A 13,182-nucleotide genomic window follows, 5' to 3' on the forward strand; every position below is an offset into this window, starting at 1 on the left:
TATAAATATATTAAACAAGAGAGTATTATTTATCTTTTAATATAAATATATTAAACAAGAGAGTATTATTTATCTTTTAATATAAATATATTAAACAAGAGAGTATTATTTATCTGCTGATATAATTATATTAAACAAGAGAGTATTATTTATCTTCTGATATAATTATATTAAATAAGAGAGTATTATTTATCTGCTGATATAATTATATTAAGCAAGAGAGTATTATTTATCTGCTGATATAATTATATTAAACAAGAGAGTATTATTTATCTTCTGATATAATTATATCAAACAAGAGAGTATTATTTATCTGCTGATATAATTATATTAAACAAGGGAATATTATTTATCTTCTGATATAATTATATTAAGCAAGAGAGTATTATTTATCTGCTGATATAATTATATTAAACAAGAGAGTATTATTTATCTTCTGATATAATTATATTAAGCAAGAGAGTATTATTTATCTGCTGATATAATTATATTAAACAAGAGAGTATTATTTATCTTCTGATATTATATTAAATAAGGGAGTATTATTTATCTTCTGATATAATTATATTAAACAAGGGAATATTATTTATCTTCTGATATAATTATATTAAACAAGGGAGTATTATTTATCTGCTGATATAATTATATTAAACAAGGGAATATTATTTATCTGCTGATAAAATTATATTAAACAAGGGAATATTATTTATCTGCTGATAAAATTATATTAAACAAGGGAATATTATTTATCTGCTGATAAAATTATATTAAACAAGGGAGTATTATTTATCTGCTGATAAAATTATATTAAACAAGGGAGTATTATTTATCTGCTGATATAATTATATTAAACAAGGGAGTATTATTTATCTGCTGATATAAATATATTAAACAAGAGAGTATTATTTATCTGCCGATATAATTATATTAAACAAGAGAGTAATATTTATCTGCTGATATAATTATATTAAATAAGAGAGTATTATTTATCTTCTGATAAAATTATATTAAACAAGGGAATATAATTTATCTGCTGATAAAATTATATTAAACAACTAAGTAGTTAATGTGCTAACATATGTAATTTCAACAAACAATATACTAGATGAAAAGTTAAAAAAACAAGGATACATGCTGGATCTTCTACGTCAGGTTCGGGAAGGTCAAAGTAAGGGTGGATTCCCAACAATTCTGGTACCAATGGTAAAGTCAGATAAGGATGTTGAGCACCAAGTTTTTGTAGGCACCTAAAATATAAGACATATATTTAATACCGTTTATTTTGGGAAACTCTATAACACAGTGTCTGTATACACCCCACCATATCAAATTTACAAAGTGTTAATACATTGTTCAACCACTTCATTAACTGAATAGATTGAGTACTTTATAAGTTAGCACATGGTACAATGGAAGCTAATATCTCAGGACTGTCTACGGCCAGTGGTGCTGTACGAGCACCATGACATGGGTACTATTTGTAGCTTAAAAGATGGCCGGGAAATAATTTTTTTTTCTATGGGCATCTCTGAAATAATCATGGTAAATTCATTGGTTATTTATACATAAAACATTGACATATTCATTACCTACATCTTAAATACAAAACCCTTCACAAACCTCCATCTAAAACAGTAGGGAAGAAAAGCCCCAGATATCAGTTGCCTTTGTTTTAAAGACAATATCCTTTACATAACCCCCTATCTAAAACAGTGGGAAAAAAAACTTCACATATCAGGCTTTTATGTGATGCAAGTCTCAACTGTTTATCTGGTGCAGTTCATTTTCTACTCAATTTAAAAAGAGGTTCAACAACTTATGGACACCCTGTATTTTCAACTTACAAAAAAAGGCATGTTTATTACCAAATTCATAATTTTGTTATGGAAACAATTCAAGTTTTTTAGCTGTGATAAAAATACTTACTTACACCTCATTCATTTGGGTTAACAGTAAGATCATTGTAATTTGAATATTTTGTTTTCTGTTTTGAACGCAATACTACAGCTCATTAAGAAAGATGAGTTGTAGCACTTTTAAATCTTAGAATAAAAACATCTTCTGTCAGTTGTGATATGGGATGGTACAAAAGTTTGTCATCAACATCACTTTTCTAAGTCTCTGCCCTTACGTGTGGTTGAGATGTGCACAGTAAAGATCAAAACTCAATATTACAACAGGATACATTAATAGATTACTGATATCCCAACCAATTAGTTAACAAAGTAGAAACACAAATATGATTTAGAAAAAAAAATCAAAAATATTGACTTAGAAATACCATGGTTGTGCTCAACTTTTTTTTTTTCATCATCCTGTCAGATGTTGTTAGACAATACCCAATGTAAAGCAAACCAATATCATGCATTTTAGAATAAATCTTGTTAAAAAATAAATTTTATGAAAATTTTTTATATTATTTTGCAATGGAAAAGGAAGGAATCATGTTAGCCAAGAAGAAAAAAAAAGGGCTTTAATCAATATCTAATTAACTTTCTGTTACATGACTTTAAATATGTATAAGTGTTTTTACTGCTTGAAAATTGTTATAATTTATACAACTGCTAGGCCTACTACTTACCTCCAAATTGACCTCTTATCCTGTGGATACCTCTTAAGATTTTCTAGTAAACTGTCCACACAAGATTTCAGTCCAGTCTTGGTTGAAAGTTTACAGCTCCCCAACATTTCGTGCAGGGCTTCACGGATATCCACAGAGAAATCCTAAGGGAATCAAATTCATTTCTTCTCAAGGTCTACTATTAAACGTTGGGCTTACATAGTACAATACGAACTGTCACTAAAGTATATTTTATTGTTTTACATTGTTATACAATACCACATCTAAATATAAGTGTAATCACACGTATTTAGTTATCATGCTAAGAAAAAACTGTATTCTGTGCAGTGGTTCTAGAGTGATTGCTTGAGGTACATTATTGTAAAGCAGTAGTACTTGCAAGATCAGAGGTAGGGGGGTGGAGTACACTGGAGTACTCCTTCAGCACCTGAAGTTGGAACACTTCAAAAACTAAAAATACGCATCTAAAAACAATTACTCAATTAACACCTGAAATTATGTCTCATACCAAACAATTAATCAAAAATTACTTCTTTTTTTAGCTGTTGTATTGTCAGGATAGGAGTTAACATTAAGACTGTTAACATTATTGTGCATTTAGAAAGATAGTAAGTTAATAAGATATGTAATTTTCAAACTTGTTTAAATGTTAGTGATTCTTATTTGGTGTACAGTTGTTGTTTTGCTTTGCTGCTTAATTTAAAAGGAAGTTTAGTTGCCTGTCTACTGTATGCGTATTCAGTTTGGCTCTAATGTATGTATGTTAAATAATGAGTGTTGAAAATATTTTTTTAATTTAAAATGAACTAAAAAATTGAAATTAGACTTTGAGATCTTTATGGTGACATCACATGTCTGACACATTTTGGCGTGGCTCTTGGTGCTATACGATTTAGCATTACACCACTAGTCGAGGAACTTTCAGGTAATGGAAAAAAATTCATTTGATATCATTTGTCCCATATTAGAGACACGACTACAATGACATTTGAATGTGTAAGAAAGCAACACATGAAATAATCTACATTTGAAACAAGGGAGCCGTGTGTCCTCGTGACCCTATAGAACTTCACCACGATATGTAAATTTCTGATTAATTAGTATACATGGTAGCCATATTAAATAGCCAATTTCATAATTAGCTTTTCGACAGTTGGTGGAGAGATAATGGGACACCGTCACTTCAAATTTAGCACTATATTACTGGTTCTACGATACATTTATGTAACTTAAAACACTGAATACATTATCAGGGTAAAAAAAAAGATCTTCTAGATATTATTTTTCATGGAAAACATACATTTCATACTAACACAAAAAAGTCACAGGTTGTACTCAGATGTTATATATTTCTTTGTTCACAAGAGTTTGCTATGAGAAGTATTCTAAATAACACAATTCATTTTTAAATATTGAAATACATGATGTTAAAAAAAAATCTTCTTTTGTAATTGAATATCACAAATGAAACACTCTACCTCCAAAACTCCGAGCACCGTTTCCAACTGGTCCTCTCGTAAAATAATGTGATTGCTAATGCGTGTTAGACACTTGATAGCTTTGAGTCGAACATCTTCAATCTCGTCATTAAACATATCCACCAGAAAATCCAGTGAGAGACTTGCAAAGTTGGGAAACTGTATGGCCAGCTCACAGAGGGAGTCCAGGGCTGGACTTCGGACTTCTGTGCTCAAAGAGTCAAACAGGGAAGAAAAGTGTTTTTTATTATTAAAACCTTATAATTCAAACAGAAGTATTCCAAGAGATAATAGACCTGATTTTTCTTCTTCACTTTAACCTTTAAAACATTTTTAGGGTAACAAGAATTATTCAAATAAAGTGAAAATAGGATTATTATTCATATTTCAACCACTCAACTTGCTTCAGTCAGACTACAATATTATCATACTTGTCATTACACCAGCCCAACAGCATCTTCTATATTCAATGAAACTACTTATTATTAAAAATACAAATTCACCGACTGAATGGCATATTATTTTCATTAAAATTCTTTTTCATGATGTAATTCTTAATTACACCCAATTAATGTATCGATTTCAAGTATGTCGGTTACCTTAGAACTAGAAGTTTATTGAAAAAAACCCTCAAAACAGAGCACTGACATCATACAAAGATTATTAAAAAGAACTATGTTTAAAGCTCCTACCGGTTGATAGAGCCCAATGCCATGCAGTACTGAAAACTATAGATTTTAAATAATATCAATTGATGCAAATAATGACTAGATAAATGATAGAGAATGTAGTGGATAGACTAGAGGAAAAGTAATTTAGTCAGATTGATTAGAGGGATTTATAATGTAATCACAACCCCAAAGCAAGATGCAAACCACAGTCTCACATTCACAGTGTGATACGCTAACCACTGGCCTGAACTCAGCCCCTGTAAACAAGCTCTTCCTATTTGCTTCGATCAGTTAATTCAGAGGTGTTGACATTTTTGTGTCACCAGGGAAACACTGGGCAATACATTAAAATTAGGTTTCTGTCTATACTGAGTTCATCAAAAGAATCTGACTTTTAGAAGCAAATTAAAAAATATATAGAATGTTTAAGGGGTAAAAAAAAATGTATTAAATCCAAAAATTTATTTTTAACTGCACTACAATATAAATAAAAGAACAACAACAACAAAAATCTTTAACATGCAAGTAGAAAGTAAAACATTAAATTCACCTGCCTAGCTCTCATTCTTGTAAAATTAGCATTAGATAAAAAATCACTGCATTTTTATTTTTTATCCTTCCACAAATTTTGTACAAATGTTTTATTACCTAGAAACTCATCTTCGAGCCCGTGCACAAAAGCTCCACATGCTCCAGACATTATCAGGTTAACATTTTCTGCATTTACTGTCTCTTTTGGTGCATCATCAGCCCACTTCTGACCCGTAGACCACTCACCACTTTCAAAGTTTTCTCTCTGTCGTTCGTGTGCTGATCGTTTCCTCTGAGATATTAGTTTAAATGTTATTTATTTCTAGGATATAAATAAAAAAGTTCCATACTTTAGGCTACGCTGAGTGAAAGTAAAATGAAAAGGAAATAAGCTGGCTTGAGAACGAAGGTGGAGTGTTATATGATTTCACATATTAAGCAAATTGGAAACTGGTGAAGGCACTAAGTGTAATCAATGAAAGATATTAAAGTCTGAGAACTTAAAACAATTATCGAATTTTCACTTCAGTCACACGAGTAAAAGGAGAATGAAATGTAGGATTACAAATGAATTAGAACACCATAATTAAAAATTGTGGTTTAGTTAAATTAAGAAGATTAAAATTGTACTGTTTTATGTACTTAAGTTTGATAATACATAAGAGTTGGTCTTAACACCTAAAACGTAAAACCTTATAACAACAATGAATGAAAAAACATTTTAGTATGTTAAATTGTACTTAAAGTGAACAATAAATTATAGTACTGATCTTCAACTTACTTAAAAATTACTTAGCTTGGAATTCAGAAAATAAAACTTTATTTTCTTTAGAAAAAAAAACATGAAAGTCAGTACTTTCAAATCCAGCATGAATTTCATACTTAGAAAACGATTACTTTATTTCTAAGTCTACAACTTAGCCATTCTTATAGTGCACATTATGCCCCAAAGTGTGGAGTGAAAGTTACGCAGCAACAAAGCAATAAGCTTCGAACCTTGAAGATTCATGTTAAGAAGTACACTGCTGTAATAACTCCTAGTAAAGAAGGGTTCATACATTGTCAGGTACAAAAATAAATCTAGGAATTTTTCAGAACTAGTTGGAAGTTTCCATGCTCAAAAGTTGTTAGGCTGACTCAGCAGTTGCATTAAGATGTTATACCATGTAAAATAACCAGTTTACTAAGAAGTCATCGTAAGTAATTTTCGACCTGATAATTTTTATACATTAGTTATTACAGCTATTATCTCATCTCTACGTCAGCTCCGATTCGTCAGACAGCAGACGTATGTTGTTTTTTTTCCACACACACACGTGGCTGGACAGTGCAGTCTCGCCCACGTCGGTAATAAAAAAAAATATTTATCACAAACTATATATCTGACCAATATTTGTTTGACAAACCTTCCATAATTCATTCTTTAAATTTGAACTTACAGGCCACTCCTGATTGAAATTAAACTCATTTTTGTACAGATTTGCTGCAATTTTTTTCCACTCGACTACACCCCAAAACATGTAACTTTTCCCTCATCATAATTACCACTGCTCATGCACCCATACACACTTTTCATATTCTCAATCTCAATGATCATGGATAGTATGTTAACAAAAGCATTCAGTATCGTAGATACAAACTGTTTAAGTAGGCCTAAAATCAATAGTTTTTAATGCAGCTTCAGTAAAATCTAACAAGACAATATAATATCTTCTACATGATATTTTAAACAATGCACTTCGAATTTACAATTAGTGTTATTGGGAGATTTACTTGTTTGCAACAGTGAATGTGATTGTTTCTATAAAGTATGACATGTGCCTAAGCTAAACTTCCTTGTTGTATATACATCAATTTTTTTTATATTTGAGTAAACTCTTCAACAGTTGTTGTTACTAACACAGTCAAATACTGGCCAGTGAAAGATGAACAATAATGGCACACTTTTAATCTTCAAATATATATAAATAAAATCTAATCTTAAAATATATAAATAATATCTAATCTTCAAATATATAAATAAAATCTAATCCTTTGTAGTGCTACTTTTAACTATAACCTACAGGTTGGTGTAATATGGTGTTAATTGATCAATTTATAAAACACAAAAGTGTTTTCTTCAGTTTTTAGATTTTATAATCATATCTTTCACCGGTATAGAAAGTATACGGTTACTCAAAACATGTGAAATAATAAAGTTATACGAGGAATATTCTTCAAGAGCCATTTTAAAACATTAGCATGGGAAGTAGTTTTTCAAGCACTTTCCCGAGTGCATACTAACCCTGTAAAATGTTGAGGATGTTTAGCAAGGTTTATAACCTTATCAATAAATGTATATGTGAAATGGTTAAATAGTTTAAAACAAGGTTAAGAGAATCAATATTTTGTCAGCATTACTTTATATCTTATGTTTTCTGTCTAGATGTGTGTAAAGTTGATTTTCACTTTGTGTTACTAGGAACAACGTTTGATCTTTTTCTAATCAATTACAAATATTTGAATCTATAACAACTATGAGTTGAAGTTAGAAATTAAGTTTATTACAATGAATGGAATAGCATTTTAACAAAACATTAAAATGAGGATGACGCAAGATATACGTCGAAACATGTAGAGTGTATGGGATTGTTTTCCAGTCACATCGTGGTTTTTACCACTTTTTAAACTTGTACAGTAAGTTATTATTTTAGTAATTTGGAGACTGGAAACAATCTCATTATTATTGAATTGTGTATAGAATAATCGTTGTTTTTAAAACATTTTTTAATTTTGAAGACGTGCCAAAAAATTTTGAAAAAAAAAAAGATTATTGTTCAAAAGTTACAAATACGTTTTCAAGACATATAAATCCTTACTGTCTAGGAAATTTCATGCAAATATAAGTCACAATTTTATATTCCTTATCTTGTTAATTGCAATTCTTTTGCACACTTACTACAGAGTGTTTCTGAAGAAACTTCAACCAATATTTCAAGGCTTATTCCGACAAAAGGAAGTCTAGAAAAACGGAAGTACTGACGTAATATTAATGACTTTGGTTCTGAGAAATGACAAATATTTTTGTTAACATGAAACTGTCAACAAGTGAAATAAAATATGCAAGTTAAATATTAATTTTATATAAACATAGTTCATTGTAAATACAGCATTGTATTGCTAATAGCTATTGTCAAAAGTTCCAAGTTCTTGTCCAAAAAACAAATCAGACTTACTCTCAAATTTGACATCAGTTTTTTGTCCAGTGTTTGTTCCAGGAAATTCAGGCTCACTTTATCCATACCACCCTAGGCAATATAAATATATATCTTTTGGTCAAAAGTGTTTATAAACAATAGGCATTCAAGTTTGTTTTACAGATATAAAATTTTAGCCACTGTTCGATAAAACACTGTCCAACTAGCCAAAAATATAATTTACAATTATTTATCTGAGAGAAGTTGAAATACTTAGTTCTTAGATGCCTTCAAATAATGCACCTGAAAAAACCTTTGCATTGTTTTGTTAAAAAGTTTTTCTTAGATACAAAAGTTTAGCCACCGTTCCAACTAGCCAAAAATATATTTTGAAAATATTTATCTGAGAGAAGATGAAAAACTCAGTTTCAACTTCTTCAAGTAATCTACCTGAAAAAAACCTTCACATTGCATTACTGAATAGAATAACAAGTAGCTTTATTTGTAAAACATCAACAATAATGATTTAAGCATGCAAATTCCTTTTTCTGATCCAAACTCACTGATACCTAAGCATTTTAAAAAATGCCCTTCCTAATTTAGAAATTAAAATTAAGTTTCTTTCAATTTTTTTTTTTAATAAACTGTTTAATGTTTCATGTTTATACAGTAGTGCATAAATTGTTTTTAGCACCAAGTCCCGTGTTTTTACTACAAAAAAAAATTTGGTTGGAGTGTTTCTAAGGGTAAAACAACAAATAGTTTTTAAAAAAAAATTTCATTTGCAAACCCAAGAATGAAGACTATAAGCTAAATTACTTGTTCATGTTTTATGTGATACAAGAAAGCATATGGGTCAACCATCATTTCAATGAACTGTGACAAACTAAATGTCGTTCTTAAATTTTTCTTGTATTTTCTCTGGTAGCATCCATATAGTTGGAGAAAGACAGCTTGACAACAGCTAAAACAATGATCACGGCAATAAAACCTCTTATGGTCTCTCCGAGAGGCTCCACTGAGTCATTTTGTTCCCTTTGTACATTTATACAAAACGTTAATATTTTTTAATATGCTACTTGTCTTGTCCCATTTTTATTGCAAGAAGAAATGCAGTTCAAAAATTAAATTCCTAAAGAGTTTGTCTGGCATTTGACACATGTTGATTACTACTTTGGAAGCAACATGGCTCGGTTCTTTCTGCTTTGGACTTGTAGTCAGACGGTTGTGAGCTCGAAGCTAACTCACATAATCCTGTTGTGTACTTGAGTAAGACCTTTTTCTTTAATTATTTCAATCTACACGGCTGTATAATGGAAACCAGCTGTTAGCTGGGAGTTAACCTGCAATGGACTGACATTCCGTCCAGGGGGAATGTGTAACCGTTTTCACTTGTTTTTGCCTATTAAGCGGAAATGCAGTACCAAATCCGATGTGCCATCTTGGCATGGGAGGGATTTTATGTTTGATCTGATCACAATTCAACAAATGAAATATTACTTGTTTTCTCACATTTGTTGTATTAAGAGTTATAGTTTATGATAATACCATAAATAACAGTTCAGACTGTATTAATATTTCTTTATATAAAAACTTTACAGATGAGAAGTAATTAGGACTATCAGAGGTTTCTAAATATCAATACAACTTCAAACATATTAACATGAAAATAATATATCACATCCTGCATGCTCTTTGTTTATACAATTATTCTTTAAAAAAGAAATTAGTTAAAAACATTTAAATCAATTCATATAGGTCTAATGTAAATGGATACGTTAAAATATTTTATATCAAGCACATTTATACATTATAAAAAACGAACTCTTCTTATATACTGACCAACAAAGAGGCAGCTTGAACTCTGACATTCATGGACAAGTCATTTATCATGTGACAAACTTTGGCAAAAGCATCATCTGCTAAGCGTATTTTTTCTTGACTATTTAAAATGGTAACTAAGCTGCAACCAAAGGAGAAAAAGAATGTTTACTTATTACTCATTCTACCATTATTAAACGTTTTCTTACTATGTTTAGAATTAATAAATTACTTAAATTATGATGTTATGAAGAGAAGTACATAGACATACAAAAAGGAAAACAATTTTTTTCCCCATGCTAAAAATTAAGAAACATTACTTTCCTATTTGCGCCTTTACGCCCTTTTTTTATTTCAATATTTTAATTGCTTTTAATTTATACACTAGGATGACTACGAATATTTCATTCGTGTCATACTGTAATAATTATGCTTACAATTCCAATTTAAATGCAAATTGTAAAATGATTTACACATGACAATTAACCTTTATATATGGGTCCTATAGCTGTAGACTAACCAAATTTAAGGCTAATCATTAGAAAATTTAAAGTCCTATCTTCACAGCTGAAATTTACCTAAAAATATATAAAAAGATTAATAATAAAAGATCATTCAAGTACCATCTTTAAGTTATTTATTCAACTTTAGTGCATTTACAATGAATACCAATGTGTTTGATACTGTTGTATTCTACTAACATGACAGGTTGTATGTGTGTGTCTATTGAAAGTGTGAATATTTAATTTTGGCCTGTGATTGATTTAAGACTTTATAAAACCTTCAGCAACATAGTTAAAATTTTTCAAGGATTTAAAAATACAAAAACTAATTTACGACTTTTTAATACTCCTCAGGAACCACGTTATACATTTTAAATAGAAACTAAATGTTACTTATGAACAATACTACATCCACTAGTTTATCAATGACATTTGATAACCCGAGAGAATTGTGTCACTATAAAAACTGTGAACAAAACTTCTTACTGATAATAAAAATAATACTTAACTGTTCAGAATGAATTTGACTTAACACTTTTAATAAATTTAGTGCTGCAATCCTGACACCTTCATAGTCATCATTTAGTGCTTCGCAGACTTCTTTGTATAATGAAACATCCAGCAGGAGTCCTCGCTGATACAATTTGTGCTAATGAAACAAAACAATTAGTTTATTTATTTGTATTTGCACTTTTTCTGTGGTATATCATTCACCTAACATCGTATGCATAAAACCATATCTAATGATTCTTATAGAATGATATAAGAAAAATGTGTCATACTAGTACATCCTTTGTGACTTTTGTATGGGTAATGAAAAAATACAATGTTACCAATACACTGCCTAAAAAGCTTCGATCATTACACTTGTTGAATACTAATACATTCCAATTTACAGAAATTAATTTCCATCAGCACCACTTTATTTAAATTAAAACTTTCTTCAGCCAACAATTCTGTAACATAGATATATTAGGCTTACATAAAAAAAGAAACTATTTTGAGTTTCTCACATTTTTAGTGAGTTCCAATGAATTTTCTTCTCTATTTACTTTATTGTTTACCCTGTATGGATCTTATTTTAAAAAGAAATTTTCCATAAATGTCTTTTAGGTATTTGATCTACCTTCAGTATTTATTTCTTTATTGCACAAAAAGTGTTATCAGATTTTTATCGTACAGAAAAAAACTGTTAAAATTTATCTGAATATTATTCACTGACCATTGCCAATAGGGCTGCCGTTCTCACTCTGGGGTCTTGGTGTCTGCTGAAGTCCCCAACAGTACGTAGCATGGAAGTGGCATCATAATGATCACCAACGGGTGTCAAGTCACTGATCACCTCCATGCACTTGGATTTGACTAAGTGGCTGCTGTCCGCAAGACACTTCAAACAGAGATAACGAAAAGTTTAAAAAGCAACAGATATAGCTTTTGAAAGTGCAAAAGAAACAGATGTGAATGGAAAAACTAATTGGCACAATGTGGAAAAGATAATTTTTTTCTGGGGGGGTCTCAGTATTTCTGGTTGAAGGAGACTACTTTTTTGTGGTCATTAAAGAATTAATCTAGCTAGCTCACAGTCACTCAATCTCTGCAAAAAACAAGAGGTTTGGAGATTTAATACGTGAAGCAATTTTTTACAGGCGGAGTAAATGGACCAGACACAGTGTTAAAGTCTGAATAAAATAAAATGCTTTACAAAGACAAAGAACGGAGGTACAGTCAATCATGATAGCAGTGACTACTATGATTTAAAGTAGATAAGCAAAACAAAACTGCTTATACTGGAGGGTTATGGAAATATCTCTGACTGATATGACAGTCACGAGGTGTCCTCCAAGTTGAGGTCTAGTAGGACACAATAAAACTTTCTCATGAAACAATAGATTAGCTCTTTAACCAGTCAACCTATGAAAAGTAACATTATCTCAACTGGATTTATGATTTTCCAAATCAAAACTTAGATAAATTTTAAAATTTTGTATACACAAAATACATTACTATTAGGTCAGTAAGGTATGTAGTATTTTTGTATACTATACATTCATACAAAACTTCACTTGTTTAATTATTGGTAAAGGTATCACAGTTCAGTACATGTGAAAAACTCAATATTTCTATGCATGCATGGGAGGAATTATGATTGTTATTAAAAAAAATTAAATATGCAAATATTCATCATGCGACGACCAACAACATGATGTTGATGGCACCAATGTGTTAACTACACAGCTTAGTTCTGTCATTCACGTTGAATACTAAGCTCCATGACTGATTACATAGGACATTAATGGCATCAATATGTTGACTACACAGCTTAGTTCTGTCATTCACCTTGAATACTAAGCTCCACAGCTGATTACATACAACATTAATGGCACCAATGTGTTGACTACACAGCTTAGTTCTGTCATTCAC

The 13,182-nt window shown here is 30.2% G+C and overlaps 1 protein-coding gene across 1 annotated transcript in view; it reads right to left on the reverse strand.

The window, feature by feature from the left end:
• Positions 1–13,182, reverse strand: part of LOC106473444 (integrator complex subunit 4-like protein 2) — a 28,842-nt gene that overhangs the window by 7,692 nt on the left and 7,968 nt on the right. Inside the window, exons 4-11 of the mRNA XM_022401883.1 lie at positions 11,984–12,148; positions 11,271–11,410; positions 10,280–10,400; positions 8,477–8,548; positions 5,379–5,553; positions 4,060–4,265; positions 2,582–2,724; positions 1,132–1,247 (exon numbers count right to left, since the gene is read on the reverse strand). Coding sequence (XP_022257591.1) covers positions 1,132–1,247; positions 2,582–2,724; positions 4,060–4,265; positions 5,379–5,553; positions 8,477–8,548; positions 10,280–10,400; positions 11,271–11,410; positions 11,984–12,148 — 1,138 coding nt within the window. The remainder of the gene's footprint in view (positions 1–1,131; positions 1,248–2,581; positions 2,725–4,059; positions 4,266–5,378; positions 5,554–8,476; positions 8,549–10,279; positions 10,401–11,270; positions 11,411–11,983; positions 12,149–13,182) is intronic.

This window comes from Limulus polyphemus, unplaced genomic scaffold, assembly GCF_000517525.1.
Source record: "Limulus polyphemus unplaced genomic scaffold, Limulus_polyphemus-2.1.2 Scaffold6180, whole genome shotgun sequence".
Lineage (NCBI taxonomy): Eukaryota > Metazoa > Arthropoda > Merostomata > Xiphosura > Limulidae > Limulus > Limulus polyphemus.